We start from the raw sequence: 11,173 nt of genomic DNA on the forward strand, positions 1-11,173 counted from the left end.
CCCTACATTGCGAGCGTACTATTCTGAATACCTCAGATTACGGATGACGCTAGCCGTCATCCCTATCAATGTGAATACACCTATGTTCATCTCATATACAAGGGTGCTTCACATGAGTTGACCTTAATGGTTTGTGTAACAAAAGGCAACTTTAGCCCGACACATTCCGTTTCCACTTAAACCAACAAGTTAAAATATACTCGCTTTTGGTCTTTTTAAAAACCACTTTAATCTAAAATTGATCTATCTAATTAAAAAGCTCTTCGAGCCAGCAGGAGGTGTCAAGGAAGAACAGCAAAAAGATGAGTACATTCGGGGCGCGCACGTCGCCACAGTGGACCATGACAACAATGATGAAGAATAGCGGCATCACGGAAGATGTCCAGCAGCACTTGGTACGCGTGTACGCGACTTTAGCAGCCTGTGTGCTTTCAGCAATGCTGAGCTCGGCCGTCACTCTAATGTTTGGCCCCGAGCGCTTCGCCTTTGTGGGCTCGTCGTTTGCGGCAACTCTGGGATCCATATGGCTTTATATGGAGCCCACACAGAACTTTAAGAGGCGCTTTGCTATCCTAATGGCGATTGCAGCATCCATGGGCCTCACCGTGTCCACCCTCGTGGCTGTGGTGATTCAAGTCGATTCCAGCATCCTAGTTTCAGCCCTGTGAGACTCTTTCGAGAATTATCGAAATGATCAGTTCGAGGCTACTAACAATCGTTTCGTACATCACAGACTCTTGACGACGCTAGTGTTTCTATGCTTTACCGCAAGCGCCCTGATTGGTACGTGGCGTAGCAGAACTAAAGCTTTGGACGACGACTAATATGATTTTATCTGCTCATGAGTAGCTACTCGTCGCTCGTACTTGTATCTTGGAGGAATTCTAAGCTCGGGTCTGTCAGTGGTATTTCTTACGAGCGTCATTGGCATTTTCAAGTACTCGACGTTCTTGTTTAATCTAAACTTGGTACGAGCCGACTGTTGGGCTTTAAGTAAGATAATACTGAGCGTGTCATTGTTGCTGTAGTATGGCGGACTCTTTCTCTTTTGCGGATATGTGGTGTACGACACGCAACTGATAATCGAGAAGGCAAGTATGGGGGACAAGGACGTGCTTGCTCACACACTTCATCTGTTCATGGGTGCGTGCTTCATCGTCTTTTTTTATGGTAACAGAAGGTTATAACATGTCGTTCATTGCAGACTTGGTATCCATTTTCGTGCGCGTTCTCGCTGCTCTGCTCAAGGGCAAGAAAGGTGGCGCCCCACCTCGGAATTACAATCGCCGCACTTAAACTCGACTTGCTTTACTTTTCCATTCCCTTGCATTTTTAAAACGTTTTTAGCGTCGAGGTTTTAGTTCTTTTTAATTTAAAAACAACGTCGTTTTTTAAGCGTACGTAATCGTTCGGAAACACGTCATCTAAAATGCTGGCGCTACTTCAGGATATGTGGGCCACATAGCAAAAAGGTATCTTTAAGGGGGGATTCTTGTCATTCTCGAACAGAGCGATAAGGTGAGTTCTCTTCTTCGTCCTGGATCCTTTCGCTCCTCTATAGCTTAATGACTTTTAATGAAACTCGACGACTCTAGAGCTTTCTTATTCTATATCCAACAAAGATCACATCGTTTAAAGAAGCAGTCGCAGCATGAGTGACAAGTACGTCTTTAAGCTAATAATTCCACGCCGTTCCGAAGCTGATGGTACAATGTATGCAACAGGACAGACGACTTTAAAGCCGGCATCATGGATCGCAAGCGATCACCAAATCGTTTAATCGTAGACGAGGCCACGAATGACGATAACTCTGTGATTGCTTTGAGTATGGCCAAAATGGAAGAACTTCAGCTCTTTCGAGGCGACACGGTCCTCATTAAGGGCAAAAAAGGTCATGACACCGTCTGTGTCGTCTTGCAAGATGAGACCGTTGATGATATTAACGTGCGGATGAACAAGGTCGTGCGGAAGAACCTTCGAGTGCGTCTCGGAGACGTCGTGGGGATCCACACGTGTGGCGACGTGCCCTATGGCAAACGCATCCACGTGTTGCCAATTGACGACACAATCGAAGGCGTGACTGGCAATCTCTTTGACGTCTACTTGAAGCCCTACTTTGTCGAAGCCTATCGTCCTGTCAAGAAAGGAGATCTCTTTCTCGTACGCCAAGCCATGCATCCTGTTGAGTTTAAAGTCGTCGAGACCGAGCCCGCTCCGTATTGTATTGTCGCTCCCGACACAATCATTCACTGTGAAGGGGAGCCCGTCCGTCGCGAGGATGAAGAGAAGATGAATGAGGTCGGATATGACGATATTGGGGGCTGTCGTCGACAAATGGCACAGATCCGAGAGATGATTGAATTGCCACTGCGTCATCCCCAATTATTCAAGACCTTGGGGGTCAAACCTCCTCGTGGAGTCCTTTTGTACGGTCCACCTGGATCTGGCAAGACGCTCATTGCCCGTGCTGTCGCAAATGAAACCGGGGCCTTCTTTTTCTTAATCAATGGTCCTGAAATCATGTCGAAAATGGCCGGCGAGTCGGAAAGCAATCTTCGAAAAGCATTTGAAGAAGCGGAAAAGAATGCCCCAGCGATTATTTTTATTGATGAAATTGACTCGATTGCGCCCAAGCGAGAAAAGACCAATGGAGAAGTTGAACGACGGATTGTGTCGCAATTATTGACGCTCATGGACGGTTTAAAGCAGCGTGCGAGCGTGGTCGTTATTGGAGCGACAAATCGTCCCAACAGTATGGACCCGGCACTCCGTCGCTTTGGCCGTTTTGATCGAGAAATTGACATTGGCGTGCCAGACGAAAATGGACGATTGGAGATCTTTCGCATTCATACGCGCAATATGAAATTAGACGACGATGTGGATCCCGAACTGATTGCACGGGATACTCAGGGCTTTGTAGGAGCCGATATGGCAGCGTTGTGCACGGAAGCTGCGCTCCAGTGCATTCGGGAGAAGATGGATGTGATTGATATCGAAGACGAGTCGATTGACGCGGAGATTCTGGATGCCATGTCCGTGACCCAAGCGCATTTTAAGTACGCATTGGGCGTCTCGAATCCATCGTCGCTACGGGAGACAACAGTGGAAGTCCCGACTGTCACGTGGAAAGACATTGGCGGTCTCGAGAGTGTCAAACGCGAACTCCTTGAACTCGTGCAGTACCCGGTGGAACATCCGGAAAAGTTTGAAAAATATGGTCTGAGTCCATCCAAGGGCGTGTTATTCTACGGCCCCCCGGGGTGTGGCAAAACGTTGCTCGCCAAAGCCGTGGCCAACGAGTGTCAAGCCAATTTTATCTCCATTAAAGGCCCCGAGCTTTTGACCATGTGGTTTGGCGAATCGGAAGCCAATGTGCGTGAAGTGTTTGACAAGGCTCGTGGCGCGGCGCCATGTGTGCTCTTTTTTGATGAATTGGACTCGATCGCGCAGCAACGTGGCAGCAGTTCGGGCGATGCGGGGGGCGCAGGCGACCGTGTCATGAATCAGCTTTTAACCGAGATGGATGGCATGGGTGCCAAGAAGAATGTGTTTATTATTGGGGCCACGAATCGTCCTGATATCATTGATCCGGCGCTCATGCGTCCCGGTCGTCTCGATCAGCTCATTTTCATCCCAATGCCCGACTTTGACTCGCGTCTGAGCATTCTTCGCTCCGTGCTGCGCAAAAGTCCCGTCTCGAAAGAAGTGGATTTAAACTTTCTTGCACAACAAACGGACAAGTTCTCGGGTGCGGATTTAACCGAAATTTGTCAACGTGCAGCCAAGCTCGCGATTCGAGAAAGCATTGCTCGTGATATGGAGCGTGATCGTCTTCGTGCCGAAGCCGGGGACGAGATGGAAGATATGGAAGAAGAGGATCCCGTGCCGGAAATTACGCCGCGCCACTTTGAGGAAGCTGTGCGCAACGCACGTCGCTCGGTAAGCGATCGCGATTTGGCGCAGTATTCGACGTTTGCACAGACATTGCAGCAAGCACGCTCGCACGTGACTGCAGGTGGCACTTCGCTGGCCAACTTTTCGTTTCCAGGTCGTAACGTGAGTGCTGGAGTGGCTGGAGGTGTGGCGAGCGCTGCTGCCGAAGAGGACGAGGAGGACCTTTATAGCTAGGCTCAAGGCTTGAGCAGTATGAACCCATGTGCACGTTGTCAGGAGCACAAGATGGATCCCTTTATAATTCACTTTATACCCTTTTTCGGACATATTATTCGTTTAAAACTCGAGTCTTGCCATTACTGTTAACCTGAATGTGTACGATTTATCAAAAAAAATCATCTATTTTTTTGTGTTGATTATGCCAAGTCCGAGAGACTAAAGCCCTCATTTTACTTGAGTAAGGTACGCTGTACTTGGAGGTACAACCTTTGAGTGCAGCATCATTTTAAACGTCTTATAAAAGCGGTAATTATGCAAGTCACCGCAAACTCTTTGCCAATGTAAATGATCAATATGAAGCTTTTCTTTCAGATTCTGGCTTGCCGTTCAAGTTCAAACTTTCTTACTGTTGCAGAAATTATAAGCACTTTGCTGTTTGCAAATACTATCTAGTTACGACTTTGATCATGATTTGTATATTTATGAAGAATTGCATCAAAAGCTGCAGCTCCTGACCAAGACAAAATCGCTCCTTGGTCGGAATCCATTCACCTTTTTCCGTCCGTCTTTGACCGTGACAATTTTTAACAAATCTTGATTGAAGGATGTCGATCACGGAGCTAGATTTACGTAGATTTACTTTTGCCGGGAGGCTTGGTCTGTTTTCTCAAATCTATTCATTATGTCGCAAGATACATGCCAGCATACTCAAAAGAATTCTGTCGTATTTGGCCGTCTCTCGGTCCATTTGATTAATTTGCTCAAACTAAAGCATATTGACAAATTTCTTAGTGGCCTGAGGTCGTCGATGATCGAATCAAGGCCGTTGTACATGCTACGATTAAAGGTTTGGGAAGTCCATTGGCACCGAGCGTATCGGACGAGCTTTTAGTGGGTACTCCAGGTAACCTTTACGATGGCAACTGTGTTTCAAAACTGCTCAAGGTTTTTCGTTTTGTATTCTGGACAAAAGCTTTGCAGTCAGAGGCTTCTGTGCTAGAGCTCCGAATCAATTTCATGTCTCGACTTGTGACGAGTTTAAGCAATTCGTACAAGCGGATGGCATTCTATTCATTTATTAGATCGTGGCATGCTATGACGTAGCTCTTCGCCGTCCTGAATCAACGCCGCTCTCTCGATTGTCCATCAATTTGACCGGGCTTTGCAGTTTGATTACGATTTGATATTGGAAGCTAATCTCTTTTAACACATTTTTGCAATCTGGTTGCAGTATGCTGAAGCCAAGGCTCGCGCAAAAGCACTTAATAGTACTAAAAATGCATGTCATATCGCGGAAAAGTCCTACCCGCACTTTCCCACGATATTGAATGGTGCGCATTCGGATGGAGTCGGCAACAATTTTGGCTGCATGCAGCTCCGTGGGATTTCTCTTCATTGGCATCTCTTCGTATCGTCCAATTCTTTCTTGGTATCTACTGGAGCCAGATTTCTTCAAAAAGGTAGAGACTCGATTCGTCGCAGTGGTTGTTGATGACGCACGTTTCGACACTGTTTCGTGGAAATGCCCTAATCGTAGTTAAGAGAATCTCCAGTTTGCTGGTTATTTTCAATCGCAGTCTCAACCTTTCTAACAAGGAGAAGGATGGATGAGGTGAAAGTAATTTGCGCGGTCTATGGAGAAGGGTATGTGTTTTCCATGAAGATAGCACGCGATGCGAACGTTGCAGAGCTGCAAAAGGCAATTGTGAATGAGAGGAAGAATTTCAATGATCGCTTCAAAGTTGATCCGGTTATGGTGGCGCTGTACTTGGCGAAGAAGAACGGTGTGTGGTTGAAGGACGATATTTATGTGAAGGATTTTCTGAAAGCTGGCAGAAGCGTTGAGTATGACGAAATGCGACCGAGCTATAGGCTCACGACGGCGGCATTGCTTGGGCCAATTTTCCAGCCTAATGAAGGAGAGATTCACGTCCTAGTGGAACTTCCGGATGCTGCGGCTGCCATTGCAACGACGCAAGGCTCAGCTCAAGCTGCAGATGTTTTGGACGTTTTAAATCGTATTCTTCGCAATATAAAAACAAACAGACGCACATTTGAAAGATCGAGACTCGAATATCAAGAATTGAGTTGCAAAGATAAAAAAACAAGACGCGAGACTAAAGAAATTGAGTCTCAATTACTACAAATGCCAGACGAGTCGTACACGGATGGAGCATTCGGTGAAATGGAGATAGAGAGATTGGGAAAGCTCGAATTGATTACTGATTTTGCTGCAAGACATGGAGAACCGTTCTGGAGGCTTATAATACAACCTCAAGCGAATGCCTTTACGAACGAAGCTTTGTTTGACGCCTTTATTACTCCGTTTTTCAGCGAAGCGCTTGCCAACTGGAACATGGTGTTTGTCAATAGCGAGCAATATGCATGGTTGACCCAGTCAACAAATGAGCCTAGGAGTACAGATCTAAAGCCGGATGGATTTGTGACTCATCCGGGAATGTTTCGTGCCAAGGAAAAGCCAAACGATAACGTTGCTCATCCAACGGATCCCACGTTTCGATTTGGTGTAGCAGAAAAAGATTTGTTTGACTGTGTTATTCTATTTGAAAGCAAGCTCTCACTAACTTCTGCTGCGTTTGGTCGAGTGGCTCGGTATTTGCAGAAGCTTCGCCCCGAGGCGTCAGGAAGTGCTATTCTGTATGATCGACACTCCTTTTGGATGATCAATAGCCACGCGTCTGTCGTTCTCAAAGTCCAAAAAGCGAAGTGGACTGATGGCGGATCAGAATCTTTATTTCAGAACTTCATTTGTGCCAACATGTCTCCTTGGATACCACGCTTGACCATGGCATGCTCTTTATTGGGAGTTAAGGTGGTGGAGGGTGATGCGTTTCTTGGTCGCGGTACCCATGGTTGCGTCTTTAAAGTCATTGGGGAAGGTGGAGAGCATTTCGCGTTAAAATTAGTGGAGACACGCTTCAGTAGATTTCTCTATCGAGACGAGGAGGCCTTGAAGCAGGCCCAGAACACAGGCTTGACGGTTCACCTCGCGGGAAATTGCATCGATATTCATGGGGGCGCTGCGTTATTACTGTCTCCTGTTGGGAAACCTTTGCCTCGACCAACGACCCGATCTGATGTGGCGACTCTTTATCGGCTGTTGTGGCAGCTCCATGATAGGAACTTGGTCCATGGAGATCCTCGCGTGGCGAACGTGATCCTTTACAGAGAACAGCCTTTATGGATTGATTTCTTAGCAGTTCAAAAAGCAAACTTCATTTCGCGAATGGTGGACACAGAAATTCTCACGCGATCCGTTCTTCATGTTTCTCGAGACGTGCAGCTGGGTAATAAGCTGGAAGAGATGATCACCAAGTATGGCAGGGACTCAACACCAGAGAGCCTCAATCGCTTGATTGAAGTAGTCTTTCAAAGGTTGGATTCGCGTTTAAAAGGTTGTTGTTCGGACAGTGATGAGTCAGTTTAAAAAAGGGGATCTATTCGTCTTTTTGTCCGCTCGTCAAACCGTTTGGTAGTCGTCTAGAATTTTCAGGATGATTATAAGTGGGGGATTATATACGAAGGTCCTTGACTTGACTATAACGTTCATTTGTAACTTATCCAAATTCTTTTGATGATACGTAAAACAAATAAAAAAAACAGTTCAAGTTGAGCTTTGTCATGTTTGGCGCAACATTCTCGCGGTTTTTCGCTCGATAGCCAAGAGTGCGTTGTCTACATTAGGGCTGCTATTTAAACACCCTCATTACCCAGTATTTAATATCAGTAGCTGCAACTGCGATCTCGTCACCTGTGGTTCATCAGGAGCGGTATGGAAACGTTCTTGTAGCGGAAGGTAGACATTAATAAAAACCGGGGCATGCCAAAGCGGAAAAGATCCTTCAATTGTACGTTGATCGTACAAGCAGATCTACAATCGAGTGCCATACCCTTCCGATATGGCAAATCCGACTCGAATGTTGGCGCGTTGCAGGCAGCGCACCTTAAGGATTATCCTGACGTGACTTTGAGGTAACAAAGGCTTTACACTTTAAATGACGTGGTAATGGAATGGACTGTTGTGCAGGGCTGGACGTTGTTCAAGGAAATGATCAAATTAAAGTGCGACCTGAAAGAGTTAGAAGGGCAAAGTCATTGGTCACTTGCTGAACAAGTTAAGCAAAAATAAGAATTCGTTAAATTTTAGTGCTGTGCATTGCAAATGACGAGGCCAAAGAGCTCATAAAGCTAAACAATTTCAGTGTTCAAAGTTTCATATTTCATTTTAACATGCCAAAAGTAATTAAAACGGGAAAATAATAGCGACGAACGTATTGCTGTGATTCTCAGGAAACGGTCAAATCTTAATCGGGTTTCAGTCTTTTTCTGCTATCAGCACATCAACCCACTTAATCATGTGCTCGCGCTGCGTGGTACGCAGAATTGTTCGAATTCATTTGGTTCGAATGATTGTTAGCTGCCGCTTTGGCTCCGCCGTTGCCTGTTCCAACAGAACCTTTTCCACCGCTTGATGCCCCGCCCTTGGATCCGCTGCTTCCTCCCTTGTTCATACTTTTGTGACTCGAGTCGACTTAGTTCTTGATACACGAAAATCCAACAATGCCTCTTTTCAAATGCATCCTTACTGGCTGATCGAAGTTGTTGCGAAAGGATCTGACTTGCTTTTAAGAAAAAAAACATTAAACAGTTAAAGCAAAAGGCAAACGGTTAAAGCAATTTATTGACGCAAAGGCTTTTGAATCGCGCCGACGATCATCCAAAGAGAAGTGACATTCACTTTCCCATACCAGTCACGACGCCCAATTTTACGGACGCTACGCTTTTGTCGTGAAAGGCACGCTGGAAGTGATGTCTTGGCTTTCTTCAGCATCGTACTCTGTTGTCTGTTGCCGCGCGAAGAGGCGCAAATCGGCCATCGCGCGCTCAAAGAAATTGGTGTCTTTATGGTACTGAGCCCGTGCGTTTTCGCCCAAGTCGATTCGTTGCGTCATACTGACAGTCTGCAAAAGATATGTTACCGTTCGACTCCAGTCTCGCGATGTATAGGACGCTTTCAAGCTCGAAATGCCTCGGAGTGCTAAGTGATTAAAGCTTTTCCGCCCAGAAACTGTTGGTGACTTCTCCTGCTTTCGTGCAGGGATTTCAAGACCCGTGGCGTTACTCGCAATAAGCTCCTTCATAGGGTCCATGTCCGTCGTAAATATCATGCCGCCCGACGCTCGCGCTTTATTCAAATAGTGACCGTATCCTTCCACCTGACTAGGACAGAGAAAGTGAGAAAGTAGACACTCTCGGCCATGAGTTTGCCAAAAGCAAGAACGTCGATCTCGTCGGTAATCAAACGGATTTGACTTTTTGCAATCCGCTTGTCAAACGTGCGCTTGAACGCATACATCCATTCATGAATGTACAGATCCAGATGTGGAAAATTGGGGTGCCCCAACCAGCTTCTTATCACCATTTCCGTGCCTTTCCAAAAGCTTACTGCCTGCCGTATGAATACACTTGACATTACTAAAGTTTTGGGGCTTAACGTCGTTGCCAAGGACGTGCCGCGCGTAACTAGCTTGATCCGATGGATTTTATTGTTTATTTCACAATCGCGTGATTTGGATTGCCCTGCTGCTGGTACCACAAACTCAACCGTTCGTAACATATGCGCGTCTTGCAGATCACGACATCCGCTCGCCAATAGTGCTTTTCATTCAATTCATACATTTCAATATTCGGCATGAGGTAGAGTTTTTTTCGCAAAGGCCATCGCGGAGACGACGGGATTCCTTCCCAAAAGCGCTGAAAAAAGAGCATTGGCGTTTTTGGACAGATCAAAGCAATCCACGAGTTGTGCTCGAGTCAAATAAACAGTTTCATCGTAAAGGCTTACAACGGGAGCAACCTTGCCTTCAAATACTTTACATAAGCCATATCATCCTCACAATAGCCCCTTTTTCGGACACTCGATGGCAAAAAGATGTCGACGTCGGGACACGCTTTTATTGTTGCAAGTAAACATAAGTCCGATTCGAAAGTTATTGTGTCCATAATATTGGTCTCATTGTCCTGGAACAGTCCTTGTGTAACGGGCTAGAGTTGCCCTAATGTTACACAGTCCCCATTAAGTACATTTAGTACTTAAGGGGATGGTCAATTACTAAATAATAGTAATTAGACCCAACACTCGGGTGTGGTGCACATTTGTGACCAACCCTTGTGGATGTGATGCACATGGGTGCATTCACATTAGGAGGGATGACGCCCAGCGTCATCCATGATGACGGCTAGCGTCATCAGTTACGCGAGGTATCTATAAAGATACGCTCGCAATACATATTAAATGATATCTATAGAGATATCATTTTAATTGGTAAAAATAGGTATTTGTATTTAATTCTATTAAATATAAATCAGTCTGAAATTTACTACCTACTTGGTAAGTGCGCACGAGGAGACGGATTACCGCTCCCGTGACGTCACTTCACCAGAGTTCTTAGTGTGTTGGGTGAGGTCGCTTGCGCGCCCACCACAACTACCTCACTGCACGCAAGAGAAGCAGGTGCAAACCGCTTCCTCGCTGTGCTAGGGTGTGTGCTAAGTAGAGCGTGGCCGCATTACGACGTGCCCGCCTACACTTGGTAGCACTTGAAATCCTTCCCACGACCCGCATCTCTGCGTGTGTACGTGAGGATGAGCCTCAACATTGATTGGGCTCATTTTCCCCACCTCTCCGAACATCATCGGGAGGTGGCAGGGCTAATGGCGCAGGGACTTGGTGAACAAGCCCTGGCCAGGCTCCTGGGTAGTCCTCCTGAGCAACATGTTGCTCAGTTGGAGCAGTTTGAGGCATTCGTGCTCGGACAGCGGAGGGCCGCGTCCGAGGCACAGAGCCATGCTGCGGCGGAGTCCGTCACTCAGACTCAGGATGAGCTGAGGCATGAGCAGGCTCGGAGCGAGGCTCTCAACAGGATTGTTGAGATGCTCTCTGCCCGGCCGCATCTGCCGAGGCCCATTCGGATGGACCCGCCCAAGTTCGATGGAACTGCGGCGCACACGATTGTCCACTGGCTTTTAGCCGTGGAGC

The 11,173-nt window shown here is 46.6% G+C and overlaps 4 protein-coding genes across 4 annotated transcripts; 3 read left to right on the top strand and 1 right to left on the bottom strand.

Moving 5' to 3' along the window:
• The first annotated feature begins 245 nt into the window (after window positions 1–245).
• On the top strand, window positions 246–1,400 carry CCR75_004831 (uncharacterized protein). The gene is made up of 5 exons (XM_067962917.1): window positions 246–664; window positions 734–783; window positions 850–968; window positions 1,029–1,143; window positions 1,205–1,400. Exons 1-5 carry the CDS (start codon window positions 303–305, stop codon window positions 1,294–1,296), a joined length of 738 nt encoding a protein of 245 aa, XP_067816345.1. The 5' UTR covers window positions 246–302; the 3' UTR covers window positions 1,297–1,400.
• Window positions 1,401–1,560: 160 nt separating this feature from the next.
• CCR75_004832 (uncharacterized protein) lies at window positions 1,561–4,292 on the top strand. The gene is made up of 2 exons (XM_067962918.1): window positions 1,561–1,662; window positions 1,725–4,292. The coding sequence occupies exons 1-2, from the start codon at window positions 1,652–1,654 to the stop codon at window positions 4,126–4,128; spliced, it is 2,415 nt and encodes an 804-aa protein (XP_067816342.1). The 5' UTR covers window positions 1,561–1,651; the 3' UTR covers window positions 4,129–4,292.
• Window positions 4,293–5,716: 1,424 nt separating this feature from the next.
• CCR75_004833 (uncharacterized protein) lies at window positions 5,717–7,561 on the top strand (the record flags this gene model as incomplete). The annotated part of the gene is made up of 1 exon (XM_067962919.1): window positions 5,717–7,561. One exon carries the CDS (start codon window positions 5,717–5,719, stop codon window positions 7,559–7,561), a length of 1,845 nt encoding a protein of 614 aa, XP_067816343.1.
• Window positions 7,562–9,684: 2,123 nt separating this feature from the next.
• CCR75_004834 (uncharacterized protein) lies at window positions 9,685–9,903 on the bottom strand (the record flags this gene model as incomplete). Its single annotated transcript, XM_067962920.1, has 1 exon — window positions 9,685–9,903. One exon carries the CDS (start codon window positions 9,901–9,903, stop codon window positions 9,685–9,687), a length of 219 nt encoding a protein of 72 aa, XP_067816340.1.
• Window positions 9,904–11,173: the final 1,270 nt, after the last annotated feature.

Source organism: Bremia lactucae, linkage group LG14 (genome assembly GCF_004359215.1).
Source record: "Bremia lactucae strain SF5 linkage group LG14, whole genome shotgun sequence".
NCBI classification, from domain to species: Eukaryota; Oomycota; class Peronosporomycetes; order Peronosporales; family Peronosporaceae; genus Bremia; species Bremia lactucae.

Coding starts and splice junctions, on each gene's coding strand:
- CCR75_004831 (XM_067962917.1), top strand. CDS start 303: ATGAGTACATTCGGGGCGCGCACGTCGCCACAGTGGACCATGACAACA. Junction 665..733: donor AGCATCCTAGTTTCAGCCCT/GTGAGACTCTTT, acceptor CGTACATCACAG/ACTCTTGACGACGCTAGTGT. Junction 1,144..1,204: donor CACACTTCATCTGTTCATGG/GTGCGTGCTTCA, acceptor CGTTCATTGCAG/ACTTGGTATCCATTTTCGTG.